The following is an 18,816-nucleotide window of genomic DNA, read 5'->3' on the forward strand; positions in this document are numbered from 1 at the left end:
TGTGGTTCGGTAACAGCTGTAGTGTCGACCTGTTAGCTTGTTTACGCGCTGTTTAGCCCCCTAGCGTCCACAAATGGAGCACACTAACATTAAAGTTTAACATTTGTCTGAAGGAAAACTGATTTTTAGCCAATCATATTTCAGCCATCATGTGCTGCCCTGAAGCCTTCTGAATCAGAAGTGCAGGCGCCCGTAGCTTAAAATACATCGGAGTGAAACTGTTGCTTTAACCAATCAGACCCCAGCGCCATCTAGCAGGCGTACGATGACGTCAGTATTTTCACGTCCTCTGATTGGATGGTCAGAAAGCTCAGCCAAAGCTAGCGATTCTTACCTGTAGCGACCTGCACAAGCTAAAACTTTACTGTAACCGTCAGTAAGTATTAATAGCAGTTTGTTTAACCCACAATGGCTGACGCAGGAGGAGAAGATGTTAATATGGTCGCAGAACAACTTAGAAATCCATTTTCAAGGCGGACTTTCCTAGAAAAGCTGGACATTTTTAGGAAATGCCGGCCAACCGAAGCTAGCAAGCCTGTCCCAGCCGGGAAAAGGGTTTGTCCGCCACTTTCAGGTCAGCAACTACGAGCGGTACCCTTTGGCTTACAGGCTCCGAGGAGCACATTGTATTGCTGGGAATGTCTGGTGTTGGCAACTGAACGAGTCGGTGTTTGGAGTGTTTGATGTTTATGGCGCAGGTGCGTGAAAGGAGACTTGTGGAATGCTTTTAATTGGGTTTCTTGCTTTAGTGATGACATTCATTTTCGCAACATGAGATACCTGTCTGCGATGCAACGTCCTGTTAGACTGTCTTTCTGTATAATATTGATGGTTTCTATAGCTGTGGCGTCATAATTCTGGTATTAAGAGGTGCTTTGGTTCAGGTAGGACGCCACTGAAGGCCCAGGTGTAAAGTGCACGGCCCGCCACTGTTTGTTAGTGGATTAGTTTAAGAGCAACACTGGTTGTGCTTATAAGTTTGAGTTTAACTGTTCTTGTATGGTTGTGTTTTTATTCTCATACTTATTTTATTTCTATTTCATAAATAATTGTCTTATCTATTTCTTCATTTATTTACTTTTACATTTTTCTTCTTACGTGCAGTTATTTCTGTCCCTGTGCTTCTCTAATGCCTGCTCTGGGGATCAAGAAAGGCTTTTATCATATTTTAATGTCAGACATTTTGTCTGTGACTATATTTTTTTTTTGAAAATTATATCCCCTCCAATTTTTTTCTATAACTCCTTTCAAGTTTCTTTCTATATTTGATTAAGAATTTTAATTCATTTAAACTTAAGCTGTTACCACAAGCGGGGTACCTATAATGCCATGTGGTACATTATTCATAAAATCTGACTAAACTTTATTTCACTCCCATCGTAGACTGTAGTAAACCTCTCTAAAAGTATCTCAAATATTTCACTGCACCACACACAGTATTAACTGTAGGAGACCTCAAACATTTTGATTAAATTATTTTCTTTGCAAGCAACAAATCTTTTCCCACATTCAGATTTAATTAGATCTGATGTAATATCTCTTGATAAATACTGGGGAGGAAAAATGAGTTTTTGAGGCTGAGGCTCTAAATTTAAAATCTAATGAGGCCTTTTCCTCACCACTCAGCCCCGTTAAGAAGTGCTACACACCAGTTAACACGTGTAGGACTCACACTCACTCCCAGTCACCGTCCGGGATGGTTGTTCTCACCTGAACGAGCTGAGACAAAGGCGACGAGACTGCAGTTTGACAACATAAAGAGGGGAGTTTTATTGATCAGTTCATTCTTTACATTTGTAACCGTTTCTATAGCTATACATTCAATAGATCCTTTCTGCCGTCTCACACTGGGTGAACTGCATCCACAGTTTAACTTCCACTCAGATTATTGTTAATTTATCTTTGAAAAACAGCTTCTACATGTACCACAGTCTCTTGTGTACCTTAGTATTTCCTGCGTAGTGCACATACACAGGAATGGCTTTGGGCAGACTGAGTTAGACAGATTTATGGATGTCATGGCCTCGTTTTTTTCTTTTTTTAGTAACAAAAACACAATTCTTGCTATATCTAGTTCATAAATACAGTATATATTATTACCATTCATCTTGTGCTAAAATTAAAGCTGTGCTGCAGTCAGTTTAAAAAAAAAACTCAACATCAATATTGTACAGGGAAACGAGCTTGCCTGTATAGATTGTTTACAATATAATGTTTACAGTGATTTTACAGTGTTTTTAATGTCCCTGATTATCTCAAAACCATAGCGCTGTATTTTTTATATTACAGGGGAGTGAGAAAACGTGTGTGTGTGCTAGTTTACAGTTACGGGATAAAGAAAGGGTGTGTGTTTTCTGTGTGCACTAGGGTTGCGTGTTTGTGTATTTGTACTAAAGCCTGGAGAAACAGAGACATTTAAAACAGGAGAAAAGACGAATTATTATGGACAGAGCCATGTGGTAATGATGTAAACAGCTCTTTTACATACATAATCACTCAGTCACTCATTGGTTATATAGATGGGTGCCATGGTTACCAATCACGTGTACGATAAAGAACACAATACCACAGAAATCAACATCGATCTCACTGCCACCAAGCTACCTGCAAATTCCTCCTGTGTCTGTCAGTATATGTTTGTGTGTCTGCAGGGTATTCAAACAATCTACAGGAGTATGAGGCAAACCATTACATTAATAAACAATATAATCAATTAAAATGATGACCGAAAGAGAACAAAACAGATAAGAGACAATATATTCTTCTTAGAGTGGACGGGCACACTGAATGTTGAATATATTACATCGATGTGCAGACGGTCATCAGCCAGACAAACGCTTTAGAAGTTCAGTGTCTCTGACATCATCTTCCACCAGTCCATCAGCTCCTCCCGCTCCTCCTCCTTCCTCTCCATCAGAGACTCCAGCTCAAAGTCCACCTGACATGGACAGACGGAGGAAAAAAAGTTAAAGATGTAGAAGAGTTATCACACCTCTGTTGAACTTCTTATTTTGCAGATTCCAGTTTCTAAACGTCCCAGAAGAGACTGGATTTTTTTTTATTTAGTGCCTGATAATCCAAGACAGAATACGGCTGGGTTTTTTTTCCGTTTTTCTTATTTCATGAAAAGACCAAAACCACAAATGTGTTCCCCTCAATATATTTTTATGTGTGGTATATTTGTTCCTGAGACATACAGTAAATCTTTAAAAATGGGACACAAATATATAGTTTTAATCCTTTTAGAATATTCTAAAAGCTCAGTAATTTCCTAAAATACCTGGGTGCCGTAGTATTTAACAATCATTTGCTGTAAACAATACATTTGCTAGGGACTATTTCCAGAATAATATAAATGTGGTGCTCTAGTGTGTATTTCTGGTAGCAGGACAGTAAAAAACATGTTCTTGAGCGTATTTACAACTGCCATTTTAAGTGGATAAAATCTTCAAATATATAAATAAATAAATAAATAAATAAACCAGGTGTAAATAAGGCACCAGATCCTAATGAACTGTACACAGGCAGATATCTTCATATGCCATTTTTGCATTTGTTAAAACCATTTAGACAGTACATTGACATTATGACATTAGTCAAACATTTCTTCTGTGCTACAGGTGCTTGATAAGAGTGATCAAGTTACAGTTTCCTATAATATCGCAATATTTTCCAAATATTTTCCTCCATCCGTTATGCTTATTTATTACTCACATGCTCTAATATCAGAGTATTTACAATATTTGTTTGTTTGCTTGTTATTGAACCAAAAATGCTATTTCTACAGAATGATCCCAAACGTTTCACAGGCACTGCAGATATAATAGATGATTTGACCTAAGGATAGTGATGAAATGTCACAGTGCTCATCTCTGTCAGGACACTTCTGTAAATGTGAAGGGAACACGCAGTGAATTTGAGGCAGACTTTAGTTCATATGTCAGTGAGTCTCACCCTGGTTGCGGGGCTGTAGGGAACAGCCACCTTCTTGATGACAGTCAGGTATCCTGGAGCAGAGGCTGCCACTTTGTAGTTTCCTGGAGCCAGTAGGCGCCAATAGTCTCCGTCTTTGGCTACAAAATAAATGTTTTCTCATTAATACATGTAGGAAAGTAAGCAAAAAATGCATCATCAAACAGATCCCCATAAACATTGAGACTTTTGAGCATTTACTATCACTGATATGGGCTGGTGTTAATAAAAATCAGCTGCTGAAAAGGTCTTGCAGTATCACACTTGTCCACCAGATGGCATTACAGCACCTCACAGTTACATTTCCCACATCAAATCTCATGTCAGTGCGGCCTGTCGTAAAGGTGTGTGTGAGAGTGGCTGTCAGGACTGTGTGAATGTGCACTTGGTGCTGATACCTGTGGTGATGTCGTGGTCGATGCCTTCCACAGAGATGGTGGCATTGGAAATGGGGTTGCCCTGGAAGTCACGAACAAAGCCCTTCACGCCACGGTGAACCTATGAACACATACGTGCACATACAGACACACATAGGCAGAGGCATAATTAAGGCTTGGTTGAAGGAAAGATGGGGATATAGTGCTCTATGCACTATAGTGCATGATGCTCTTTGACAGAAAAAAGACACTAAAAAAGATCCTTTGCTTGACAGTAAAATATAATGAAATATGGGGGGGGGGGGGGGGGCCTCAAAGGCTGACTGTCCTCTTTAAGTAGCAAAAGTGGAAGTAGCATCACACCACAACAAAGCCTCTAAGGTTAGAGTGGAGGGTTGTGAGTCTGACCTGTGGCAGAGGGTTATGCCTCAAAACCTCCACCAATCAATGCTGGTTTATTTTACCATGAAGGCAATTTCTCCCCAAACTTAAGCAAGTAGTTTTAGTTGGCTAAACTTCATCATAAATTGACCATAAAAGGTATCAGGTGTCATTTTCAGCACTCACAAACAAAATTTTTTACCATTTAGATGCAGGGACTTGTTGGCCATACATCATCGCCCGCTGTGATGAATCCCATTCACCAATGAAACATATTCAATTATCCTGGTGTGCAGCATACCTGCTCAATGTAGTTGACCAGAGAGTTGCGGTTCTGCTCCCAGTAGCTCTTGAGTTTGTCCTCATTGGGGAACTTGTCACAGCTGAGCTCCAGAGTGATCTCAAAAGAGTTGCTGCTGAGGTAGTTGAAATCCTGCATTCCTGTCATAGGTCGGTTAAAAAAAACGGGTATTAATGAGAGATTTTAGTGAACACTTAGACTTCTAGGATCATAATTGGCTGGATTTTGTTAAAAGTTTGTTTGTCATATGACCATTGTTTCAACAATTTGTGTTGCAAATGCTAGATGATAAATAACAAGATTTGAAGTGCAGAAATGCCAAAGAAATGTTTGGGGTGATCTGGAAACTGTTGCCATTGCTTCTTTTGTACACCAGAGAGCACTAACAACTTTATTTTCAACTATAAGATATTCACTTCAATGCATGCCATGGTCACAGTTCTTTCATTACCAAATATAAAGGATCATTATCAAAAATGTCTTTAGGTGAAAAAAGAAGAAGGAATCTAATATTTTGAGGGGCATTTTCTCTGTCATTGAACTCTTACATACAGGGAGCTTGTTGTCTCTTACCTCCTGGCACGCTGTACCAGGCCCCTCCGTTAGTGATTCCATCTTTGAAGCTGGAGTCATCATCGTTCTTGCGGCAGGGGGGCCGTTGAGGGTCGGACATGACTGGGTTGTACATGGAGTAGGCCCTGGCCAGAGACTTAAACATCACATCATCTGGACTGGCACTGTACTCATGGGTGGAGCCTTAGAGAAGGAATGAGAGGGAGGAGAATAAACAAGTTCACAATGTTTCAACATCACTGTGATAAAATATTAATTGAACACCTGCATCTGCAACACATTAAATGTGTGCCTGTGTTGTGTTTACCCTGAGTAACAATGCACATGAAGCTGTAGAAGGAAACATTTTCCATCTGATTTAAATTAAAGGTACATTATTCTGAGGAAAAACTAGTAAAAGGTTTGTTGTTTCAATTATAGGTCAAATATTTGCCTCGTGAAATGTGTGGAAACATTCTCATATAGACCAAGAGAGCAGTTTATAAACAATTTAACAACCCAAACAGGAAAACAGGGTGTGTTGAAACTGTGCGTATGTGTTTATGTACCAGTGCGGGTTTCATCATACGGGTAGTTGGCCACCACATCTCCTCCATGCAGGTTAGCTGAGAGGACGAAGGGGATATCCATGATCCAGTGGATCACTGACTTTGTCTCTGGAGCCAGCTGCAAAACCAAAACCTCATAAATTACTAATATTTAAAAATGCAAATACTGCACATGCAAACAAGTCAAAGAGGCATTTCTATATCTGAAATATTACCGCTTTTAACATACATACACACCAGGTGTCTTATAAAGCATTAAAGCACAAGTCTGGTGATATTCTGTATTTTTCTCATACTCAACAAATTACATGAGACGACCAAGAAAAAAACCCAATGAACTGCTCCTACTGACAAGTAAAGCGTGATAGTTTATTCATCTGGGCCACAGAGCTCCATTGTTGCAAAAAACTATTAACTCACACCAAACTATTTCACTGAGTGACATGTTCCTTTGTTACAATGAGTAACATTATCATTCATTCTGAGTCGTGGTGAATGTAACTTCAATATTCACTCTCTTTTAGCTCTATTTTTTTGTGTCGACCAACTCCTGAGAGAAATATGATTCTTTTGTTGCTAAATGCTCCACAATGTTCACCAGCTAGTTGCTAATGTTGTCTTAGAGCTTTTTTCACTGAAAACAGCTGCCAGCAGCATAAAACTACACTGAGAGTGAGAGAGCGAGAGTGAACTAAAACAGTAAAGCTGTAGACTCGCTGCAAAGCTCCATAAATCCGAGGAGATCTCTAGAGAAACCAAATGGTTTTTAATGCGCACCTTAAAATAGTCTCTACCAAATGCACAGTTTACTCCTGTTTATACAGATTTACATGCTGAGTAGGAGTGAATGGGATTATGGCCACCAACAGGGCAGACAAGTCAGCAAGTATTGAGTGACAATAAGAAACAACACCAGCCTCATCCTTTAGTCATGTTTGCATACTTTAGTGTTTTCATCCACAGCCTTCTTCATGTTCTGCAGCAGGTGGTTGTTGGCTCCACCCTCCCGCTCATTGATGTAGATGATGCGGTCCAGATCAGGGAAGTTACGGTTCAGATCCACCCCCTGTGCATTACTGCGGCCGACAAACCAGTCCTTGATCTCTCCAGGCTGAGCGGGAAACAGGAAATGATGTTTAGACACAACATGGGAAGGGAGAGAAACGAACCAATGTTTAAAGTCGGTGTTTGTTGTCTTGTGAGCTTAATGTGTCTAGGCTTCTTGGCAGGTTTGTCTTGCTGTGTCATCACCTGTGAAGCGGCCTTCTCGAAGCCGTCTGGGTTCATGGAGGGCATGAGGTGGATGCGGGTGTTGTGGATGAGGTCGATGATGGTCTCGTTGCCCTGCTGGTACTGGTTGCACAGGTACTGAGCCAGGTAGATGAGCAGCTCTCTGCCCACGGCCTCGTTGCCGTGCATGTTGGCGATGTACTTAAACTCAGGCTCACCTGCAAAGAGCACAAAGAGGCTTCCTGTGATACAGAGTCTTGAATTGCGTGTTTATGGCTTAGAGCGAGAACACAAAACGCAACTAGCCACGTAGGAAATATCACAATAACGTCACAATCTAACATTTTCTTTATCTCTTTGTTTGGGAAGTTAACCTGAACACACACACACACCCTTAGACAATAGCATTGGATCTACACGACAAACACACTGACTCACCAGCTAAAAGGTTAAACAGGATTGAACATTGCAGTCCGGAGCTCCATTTGGACAATAATGACTGTGCGACGATGGATTATTGAGTGACACTGTCACAGATTGCTCTGACTGAATCTTGGTGGACAGCAGCCTGCCGGAGTGACAGGTCAGGGATCAGTTTCGACCACATCACACACTGTTTGACTCCAGGACCAAATTAGAGACTTAACATAAACCAAATGCTGTTTGTAGCTTGTAATAAGTTAGTCCCCCTTCATTAGTCACTCTGCTTGACTTAGAAAGCGTAAGACACACAAAACAGATCAATTTGATCCACTTTCAGTTATGTCCCTTCAGTCTCCAGCATCAAGCTGGTGCAATAAGGTGCGTCCATAACTCCAGTCAGTAGCCAGAGGTGTCCTACCCCAACACCTTATTTTACCTTAAATTACCATTGGGATATTTTACTTTTCAACTAGCTAACGTTACCTTATAGCCTACAAGTTAAGGTTGACTTACGTTAACCCGGTCAGTGTAGTTTGAGCTGCAACCAGTAGTTAACTGTTATGTATCCTATAAAGTACACCATGATTTTTATGCAATTATTAGATAGCTTGGTTCTACAAAGAGTAGAGCGCTCTGTGCCACTGTGCTGCCTTTGCATGTCCTACAGGTGAAAGCACCTGTGCTAGTAACACGAGTCTACAGCTGTTAATATTAAATTCATGAAAGTGAATTTGGCTTTGCGCCCTTTAAATAAGCGAAGCTGATGCAGGGTCAAGAAACACAGGTGACTCTTTCACACACTGGTGGAAGAGCGGTGCAGCGACTAACACACGAGCAAATAGCATTAGCATGTAGCTTGGAGCCATAAAACCCTTCTATCAGGATCTCTTTCAGGACACGGCAGAGGTACTAATGGGAGATAAGTGATTTGGGATTTAATTCTGGTGCAACCAACCACACAGCATCTCTTTGGCATAGCGTTATTCATTTAAATCTGCATGTGTACGTGTATGTGCTGCTGCCATCTAAGTGAGACAGAGGATTTTTCCCCCAAAAGTGGGCGTGGTGACGAAGGATACTCTGGATGACGCATCTGATCTGTGGCGGTCACATTATGACATTTGCTGTGTCTGCATAATTTAAACGTCTGTGTCTGCATTATTAATCAATGCTGAGTGTGTCAATATATACTCTATGTAGTGCCTCAGAAAAATCCACAATGGAATGAAAAAAGTAGTGTTGACAACATAGACTGTATATGGGTGACAATCCCACAATGCAGTGTTCCACATATTAAAGATGTGGAAACTCCCTTTACAAAACTCTACAGCTGATGCTGATGACTCAAAGTGATAAGTTATAGTCAAAATTATTGTTTTGCTGCTCACTATTGATTAACCTTTTTAATGTATAATATATAGATAGAAGTGAATAAGTGATTTCAGACACAGCCATTGTTAAATTCATCATTTTGTCAGTTCTGTGAAGAGGTGATAATAACTTTTTTCATCTTTTATTGGCCTTAATGGAGTTCTGTCTGTAGGTACTCTTCAATCGCAGCTGCTTTGTGGTTGTTGATTTTGTGAATCATTAATGTTGCTAGTTTACTGCCAACCAAGCTATCCACTATATTAGCTGTCTGACCCTAATGTGTTGCTTCGACAACGTTCTAACTAGTAACTAGTAATTTACCATTGAGCTGTTTATGTGTTTTTGTCTTACTTACTTTTACTCTTGTAGAATTACAGGAGCAAATCTAAGTAAGTATCATACTTAGAGTATGTTTGCAAGATTAATTACTGTGCCGAGTTTCCTATGTGGACTAATAAGACTGTTAGTCTTTTTGTGAATCTGCACTGTTGTAATAAATACAACTGAATGTGTTTCCACTACTGTTTTTCAGTTTCACAATTGCGTGTAGTAAAAATTCTCACTTAAATCATCAACTTTCCTCTAGTCTGCAATTTAGCTTGCTGCATAGCTGTGCACCTACATGTATAATGAGGCCAGGTGAGATGTTTAACAGGAAAAAGCAGCAAATAGTCACATTTGCCCCAGAGAAAGTTTGGCAATTTTTTCTTGATAAATGATTCAAACTATTTAATGATCACCAAAATTCTTGATCATTAAGCTTTAATGTTACTTACTTTCATTTTTCTTTATCATAGGAGATATTGGTCTTATGTTTGAGAGCTATTTAAACCAGTATGCTCAATAAAGCCGTGATTTAATAAACAAGGCTCTAGCCATCTGTTTGATATTCTAATTAGCCGTTCCTTCTCCTCTGCAAGTCTCTTCATGGACACAGATATATATACACAAGCACACACGCGAGCAAGAGAGGCAGGTGCTAATAAGAAACTACATAAAGCCCTTTAACAAAATGACTAAGAAGTTGAATGAGTATGAGCTACAGTATACTGTACACACTCTTTTCATTAACGACAAACCAAAGACTAGTGGCTTTCTGTTGCTGTACTGAGCGCTGAGGAATAAAAAAAGGTCCTTTGTTCACATCAGTTACGAGTTATGAGATGTAGCTAAAGATCGGCAGATGGTGAGGGGTGTGTGTGTGTGTGTGTACGCCTGTTTCTGTGTTTGAAGCCAAATTGCAGCAGGGGTCCTGTTTTTAATGGGGTTTTTTGTGTGTGTGTTTTTTTTTTCACTCTAATTTGACCTTCTTCAAGGATACTTTTTCTATTGCATATACTTTTTACTTCATTAAAACTAATGAGTCAAGCTAATATACTGTATATAAATAATGGTTTCAAGAAGTGTACATGAGAGTCAGTTTTTCACATTTGCATCTTTTTAATCCATTTTAGTTGGTGAGTGTTTGATGTATCTGTAAAATAACCCCAGTGGCAGCACGAGTGAGTAACACACACACTCACACACAAACCGCTCAGCCCACATCTGGTAGTAAGGTTATTTTTAAACGCTTGAATCTGGTTCCTCTCGGAGTTGCTACTAATGATTTCAAGACTACAATTAACTCTTTGTTTCCTGACGTTGGTGGATGCTTTTTACAGGCTTCAGAGGCCTGACAGAGCTGTCAAACACATGCACTCACACGTTCGTACACACACACATACACTTTGAAGTTGGACTCTGCCTAAGTGGGTTAGTATGATTCAAGCTATTATACAGATGCTGCGGACCTGGAGGCCTTTCCTTTGTCCCACACATGTAGGTGCTGATGAATTTAAGATGTATTTGGTTGAGTTTTGGATAGTGTTGCAGGCGAGAGGAAGGCTAATGATAATTCACTGCTTAAATTCTCAATGACTAACATTTTAATTTTCTTAATATGATTAATTGCCATTTTTGCCAATTCACGCTTATGTAACAGCTCTGTTTACTTGTTTCACACAGACGTGCACACACATTTTTGACCAGAGGATGCATTTTTACACAAAGTCCACTGTGACGCATCAGCGTGTAGGTGGAACAAATACACCAAAATGTCCCTTCCCCTCTCAAGCAGATTGTCCTGTCTCTTTTTTCCCATTTTATCACTCTCCTCTGTCAAACTGTCTGTGCCTCGCTGAGCTTTTATCCTATTGTTCACACATATAACCACTCACAACATCCTGCTCATACATCTAAAGAAAAACTTTTATGATGCAACATTTCGACCTTCAAATTCTTCTTGAGATAAATATGCGAGCAAAAATGATGATGTGTTATTTTGTTCCATGTGTTGAGCTGTCATTTTGTTGGCTGCAACTAAAACTGGACACCACACAGGTTCCCAGAGACTTGTGAATATACACACACACACACACATATATATATATATATATATATATATATATATATATATACACACACACACACACACACATATACACAATTAGCTGAAACTGAAGACTGAAGACTAAATGCTTAACTAATTGTTGCTGACTCATTTTTGTCACTCAGCTGATCAATTTTCCACTCTGATAGACTATAGACAGCCTGCCTTTTGTTCATGTGTGCCCACAAGAGGGCTGCATCATTAATCTGTGTGACCATGTGATATTCAGCGTGTGACAACCTCCTCTCCGTGATTGTTTTTTAAACATTTCACATGAGAAAACAAAAATCACATGTGCTTTGTGGTAAGGAGATCTTCCGAACGTGAAAGTGTGAACGTCTGATGTGGTACAGCTCCTCTCTTAAACTCCCCAATGGTCGATAAAATTCATCTGAGGCTAACAAACCCCACTGCATCATCCAGTGCTTTGTCAGGAATCATCAAAAGTGTCTGGCAGGTGATCAATACCGTTTCCTAGGTGACTATGTAATAATGACTGCTGCTGCGACGTCATTAGGGAAGCACCACATTAAGGCGCTCTCAGACGTCATGGCAACTCTGAAACGGGCAGGTGCTTAGGGAGACAAATCGACTCCCGGTTGTTTGAGTAAACACACTCTCACTCTGCGTCTGTCTGTCTCGTACACTCACACACTCAAATACAAGCAGTTTGTTGGCTCTGAATGACTGTCAGCTCTGTCATCTGATATCACAGAGACACATACAGCATCAGAACAGGTCAAATAAAAACATACACATACATAAACAATGTGCTAAAATGCTGCATCTATAATGGCCGATAAGTCCCAGACCTTCTCCACCGTCTCACTAACTTATGTAACTTTCTTTTTTATATTTTATTTTCAAGCTTTTAGATTTGAACAAATAGATTTGTCTATTGATTTGAATAAATAGTGTTTTTGTATTCGCTAAAGCTGCAACTAATTTTTACCCATATATTATGTGATTCAATGTGTCAGCTCTAATATGTAACCATGGTGCTCATATTCAGCATTCATATGTATATACTGGAATACTCAATGATGGTAGTACTTGACAACAACAACATATCTCGTGGTTCTTAGCCACTGGCAGCTTTGTGTGAGTAGTGTTTAAATCCCTCCATTCACTGAGCTAGTAGATACATGTTTAGGTCTTTGTGGACTGAAAAGTCCACAAATATGTTTAATATTTTCTAGAAAGAAACCGTATAGACAAAAACCTAGTGAAGTGTATGACCAACACGCATCATGACAGGAAGCTACGTCACGCTGCATGTAGAGATGCAGAGTATGAAGCATGCGAACCTCACAGAAATAAACCGCAAGACAGCAAATACTGGTTAAAAAAACCCAAGAGACTAAAAGGAATCAAGTGAAGAGAAAGAATAATGAAAATATATAATTGCAAAAGCAAGAAACAGAAGAAGCAAAGCAAGAAGAAGTAAACAACGTGGTCAGATCAGAGAGGAGGAGGATGCATGCTGGTGTCTGATGTATAATAAATGACCTCTGGCTGATGCCTATGCCTTTCTCTCATCCTCCTTCCGTTTCTGTCTCTCCCTTTCTCCCTCTACATTCTTTTGCCGAGCCCTCCTCTACTCCCTCGCCACCCTCACACTCCTGTTACATTTCCCGTTTTCTCAATCATCATTCCTTTCTTTTTTATCTCAGCGACTCCTCCTTCCTCTCAGCTGTTTTTGCTATCTGTGCTTGAAGAGGCTCCTCATCTTACTACAATGAAATGTCCAAATAATGCACTGGGTTTACACTATATTCTCCTCAACTGTAATGTGTCCTCTTAAAGCCACGTCTACTTATGTTGCACTTGTATATTCAATATGCCATATGTCATTCAATACGACCATATCCACCAGCAGTGTGTCTGGCTACACTTTAACCGGGCATCTGTGTGCGTGCTCACTGGGGATTACATACTTCCTCTGTCGTCTGATAAAACAGTCAAGCGTCTCCACCACATGAGATGGTCTATTCTACAGCATATTGGATGAAGCAGTGCCTCATACTGACATTTTTTTTATTTTTATTTTTTTTACCTTCAGACAAAGCCAAACCCATTACAAGATAGGGTTTCTCCTCACACTGGGAGCTTTGTAAATAGTTCCAGACATGAGAATCAAAAGAGTTTAGCCAGAGCCCTTCGCACTGAAGAGAAACCCCTCTTTTCAGCTTTGTACATTCAAATATGACCCAGCTGCAGGAAGTAAACACCTCCTTAAAATGAAAAACATTTACTCCGTGCTTAGGCTTGGAAGAAGCATTCAGATCCTTCACTTAAGTAAAAGTAGCAATAACACCCTATAAAATGATTTCACTACAAGTCCTGCATTCAAAATCTTACTTAAGTAAGTAAGTATGCAATTATGATCATCACAATACCAAAGTATCAAAAGTAAAAAATAGTCATTATGCAGCAGAATTCACTGTTTGAGTTAAAATATAGTATATAAGTATATGGAGATTAGATAAGAAAATCGATACCACTCATGGTAAACATGAAGCTATAGCCAGCAGCCGGTTAGCTTAGCATAGCACAAAGACAGGAAACAGGCAAACAGCTAGCCTGGATCTGTCTAAAGGTTAAAAAAAAAAACTGCCAACTAGCACATCTAAAGCTCTCTAATTAACATGTTTTCTATTTAATGCATCAGACGCATAATTCCTCATTTTATTGGGAGTTTTGTGCTAGACTATTTCTGTTCTGGGCCATGAGCAATTACCAGGCAATCAGCGGAGACTCCAGGAAGTTACTGCGCCTGGCTAACACATAGTCGACCACATAACCCCGTAGAAACTGTTAAACAGCGTTTTTTACGCTTCAATTTCGTCAACAGCTAAATTAGACAAGCTGGTAGATGGATTTTGTTTATGTTAGACAGACCCATGCTAACTCATTTCCAGTCTTTGTGCTAAGCTAAGCTACACTTAGAGAGTTGTATCAAACCTCTCATTCAAATACATGCTGATATGGTGCACTAAATGGGCAAACAGTTCCCCATTTAACACATCCAGCCGACACGGAGCAAAATTAGCATTCATTGTGTTTCGGGCCAACTGATAAACATTAGTCCAATAGCATCCGCTCTCCTTTTAGCTCTCCACCAGCTACTGAGCGAAATATATGAATCTTCGCTACTACTACTACTAGCAAGAGATTTTTTTTTGCTGATAAAAGCTGCCTGCTGTGGCTAGAAACGACGCTGATGAGAGCGGTGAGAGTGAACCTAAACAGTAAGTTACATCTGGGCCGTAAAACCAAAACAACTGCAGTTGGCTCTAACTCTCTATGGGCCACTTTAAGAACAGTACTTGAGTAAATGTAATGAGTTACTTTCCTCCACTGCTCTGATCCTGCACTGCATGCACAGTATATTAATATGTAACCAGAGTGTTTACACTCCCGGCTATATGCACGTCTTGTGCTGCACTGTATGACAGATGGCTGTTTACTGACAGATGCATGAGCTCCAGACCGCCGTCCTCCGGAGCCAGCCAGCCAACCACGAGCCACCAGTCAGCTCAGTGCACTAAGCCGATCTGTTGCCTCGGCAACCGCTATTTCGGCTCCACCTTAGGGTTTCAACACATTGCAGGGTCAGATAAAATACTGGCAGGGCACCTTAAAGGGAAGTTTAAAAATGTTTCCGCTCTGTGCTGATTCTGCTCTTCTCGACTCGCACACATTTATCTTTTCTCCCCCTGAAACCATCATCTTTTTCTTCCCTCAGTCCCCTTTGAACCATCAGTCCTCGGAGCTCCTCTCCCTGTTTCATCGCCCTCCTTCTAGCTGTGGATGTTTTGCTCAGTAGAAGTGGAGAGAAGAGAAGAGAGGAGAGGAGGAGGAAGAAGAAAAGGAGGAGGGGGGTTGCTGCCCCTGTTGGTGAAGCAGCGGCTTGGAAACTCATCTGGTAGTAATAAGGGCTCCACATCGCTACTGTGACTCATGCCTGCGCACACCCACCAGACTATTACAGGCTTATTTAGTACGTACGTACGGTCATTAGACTCTGTGACCACGCGAGCTGCAAAACACACACAACCTGTGGTGCACCGTTAAGGCCACACAGATACACCCAGAGAAGAAAATACACCTTTACACAAAAATGCTAAAGACATATAATTGAAACACCACAAATGAGACTGTAAACCACATATACACTAATTACAGGCAGGGTTGTTTTTTTTCTTTGAGGGCTCTGTTTCAGGATTACTTGGATGGCATTAATCACTTCCTGCAGCATAACACTGTTAAATCTCCTGTTTAGACAGTTGAACAGGAATCACTGACCCCGTTCCCAGACGTTCATTTCAATGTTAAATGTTCTACAGACTAATCATTATACATTGCATTATTGTTCTAGGTGCCAAAACATTGTCTTCTCACTATCGGGAGTACAAAGTCTGTTCAGTTTGTTTTGGATTAAGGGGTTAAAAATGTTCAGTGGACTAAATTTGGACACTTTGATTGAACAACAAAGTCCTGGATTTATTTCCATCGTTGTCTTTGGTGTTTTCAGTCAGACAACCTTTATCAAGATGGAGACAGGCCTTCGATTTCTGACATGAACACAGACAAAAGATGTGGATAAAAAGCTAGAAGACTGAATCATATACAGCATGATTTAATCCCTTATATGAACAATAGGGAAGAAGTAAAGGGACATTCCAGAGAATTTAGCTCTCTTGTTGTTTGTCTCCATCAAACAAACATCTTAAAATAATTCGAACCAATCCCATATTTCCAAAAACGCCTTTTAAGCCCAGCTTCAAACGGCCTCCTTTTAACAGCACTGGTGACTTTTGATTTATTTTCTACTCCTGCCAATATTCTGAAAACAAATACACTTTAGGAGGGTTTTTTCCCCCTATTCAGGCGTGACTTCAGGAGGAGAAGAAGAAGATGCACTGCATGTAAAAACAGCAGCTGCAGTTCCTTCTTCTGCTCAAAGGTTTCCTCCTGCCTGCAGTCCAGTCCTGGCAGCACGAAGGAGCATGAGGGGAAGTCATGAACATCTCAACTGCTCTAAAACCCACCGGGTTCATTTAATATTCCTCCCTTGGACTCTTTTCTCTGATATGTTGCAACCAACAATGCTGATAGATCTGCTGATGGCTGGACGGGATGTTAATTCTAAACACCCAAAGAGCCAAAGCGCCGTGATCCAAAGATCCCCACCTCCTTTTGGAATGTTTTTTTGGGTGAGAATCACGACTCAAGATAAGCACGAAGGGATCTTTATCACCCAGCAAAATGGCGGCTTTGCGTGGCTGATCCCACAATCTATCATCTAGATTCCTCTGAAGTGATGCAGCAGGCCGCGCGCTCACCGCTTCACGCGGCACACCTGCGCCCCACCTCCAGGCTGCCGTCCCCCGGCCATCCGAGCGACACGAGCCGGGCAGGTCGGGTCTGGAGCGTTACGACAAAATCGGGAGAAATAGGAGGCAGCCAGCGGGGTGCCGTGCGCCAGTAGTGCGTGATGTGTTTGTGTTATCACTGCGTGCGGTGGAGGAAAGCGCGCAGCGGGATGGGGTGCGCAGTCACCGCATTATGAAGCACACTTTTTTTTTTTTTATTATTTATTATTTATTTAACGTATGCGTAAAACTGACCAGGTTCGTGCGTCCCGGGGTTGTCGGACATCTCCAGCACCAGCAGCTCGCGGCCCTCGAAGCTCTCCCCGATGGTGTAGATGCGGGTGATGGTCGGGCACTGCAGCCACACCGACACCAGCGCCTTTCGCAGCTCCTCATAACGGTGGTACTCGAAGGAGATCTCCCCCTCGGTGCCGGCCGCGCCGACCAGGGCGACCACCGCGGCCCCGAACAAAACTACCGAAAGGTACTGCTTCATTTTGACGCGTCCTCTTTTCCCTAAGCCCTGTGTGACTGTCCGCCTGCGGCTTGGTCCCAAGCCTTATCTCTGTGCTGCAGCCTCGCTGTAGGCTATAAATATCTCTCCCTGTGCAGCTCCCTCTCTCCCTCTTTCTCTCTCTCTCTCTCTATCCAGTGTGATGCGCTGCCGTACCTGAGCGCAGACTCCGTCCAGCGTGAAGCCCGACGGAGGATTAGTAACATCCGGTCACACATTTCAAAATAAAGACCTTTTTGCTTTGCTTTTCTTTCAGGGGATGTGTTTTGTGGCAATAGGAGCTGGACAGGCAATGAAATAAAACAGAGTTTACAGAGTTATCATTGAGTTTTGCGTTTTTCAGGTCAGATTTTCTTCTGCTTTTCGCAGTTTAGTTCAAGTTATGCCTTCTATACTATTAAAAGACTAAAGTCTGACACCCTCTCACATCTGCAGATAATCTGACAATCACACGTCACTGAGTTTTTAGCCACAGATTTTATAAAGACTTCTTGCATGGTCACTATTTGTAAGACAGTTTCAAGAGTGTAAGCACTAACAATTATTATTTTCAAGTATTCTCTGAACAATACAACTGATCACTTGATTAATTCATTCATTTAATTGAATTCATTTATCTACTTCAGAGCATCTCTGAGCAGGTCATCCATTCATTTGTAACTAACTCGGTTTCAGTCCTTTATGCACAAACTGCCCGACTTCCTGTTTGGTATCTGCTGCTGTTGGCTGACTTGACACAGCTGCATGTGCTGGATGGGGCAGCAGGGGTGTGTCCACAGTGCAGCAGAGAGGAGGTGGAGGGACCCTCACCCACCTCCACTCAACCCACACCTAACAGCGTCTACAGAGAAGAATACCCACTGAGAAGATTCAGATGTGTGATTTGTGAATATTAAACAGAAATATTTAAGTCTGTACCGTCATTCTTTGTTGCTGCTGAGTCAATTATGGACGACAAGGTTTTTAACACAGTAGCGCAAACTGTGTATCGTGATCTGAGGAGCATGAAGTTAGGTTTTGCAACAAATGTCTGTCAGAAAACTGCCCAACACAACCACACTCCAGATACAATATGTTAATATATTTTTATTCTAACGTGACAAAACATAACATTTTCAAGGTTTCTTTTTGTAAAATCAAAATAGTATTTATTTATTCTTACAGTCTTCAAAAAAACAACTTTGAAGTGCCATATGAGCCAATCCCTTTTAATCATAATTCACATGGGTTTGAATCAAACAGGCCTGACTTGTTTCAGAAGTCGGCAGTTCCCACCAAACTGCAAATATAACAAAGTCATTCTGATTCGGTTTAACTCGA

General features: G+C 41.0%; 1 protein-coding gene across 1 annotated transcript; it reads right to left on the reverse strand.

Annotated features, from left to right (window-relative positions):
- Positions 1-1,745: 1,745 nt before the first annotated feature.
- On the reverse strand, positions 1,746-17,620 carry cpe (carboxypeptidase E). Its single transcript, XM_070856553.1, has 9 exons — positions 17,238-17,620; positions 7,404-7,600; positions 7,096-7,263; positions 6,153-6,270; positions 5,605-5,787; positions 5,032-5,171; positions 4,371-4,470; positions 3,955-4,073; positions 1,746-2,938 (listed from the first exon to the last, which is right to left on the reverse strand). Exons 1-9 carry the CDS (start codon positions 17,476-17,478, stop codon positions 2,840-2,842), a joined length of 1,365 nt encoding a protein of 454 aa, XP_070712654.1. The 5' UTR covers positions 17,479-17,620; the 3' UTR covers positions 1,746-2,839.
- Positions 17,621-18,816: the final 1,196 nt, after the last annotated feature.

This window comes from Pempheris klunzingeri, chromosome 3, assembly GCF_042242105.1.
Source record: "Pempheris klunzingeri isolate RE-2024b chromosome 3, fPemKlu1.hap1, whole genome shotgun sequence".
Lineage (NCBI taxonomy): Eukaryota > Metazoa > Chordata > Actinopteri > Acropomatiformes > Pempheridae > Pempheris > Pempheris klunzingeri.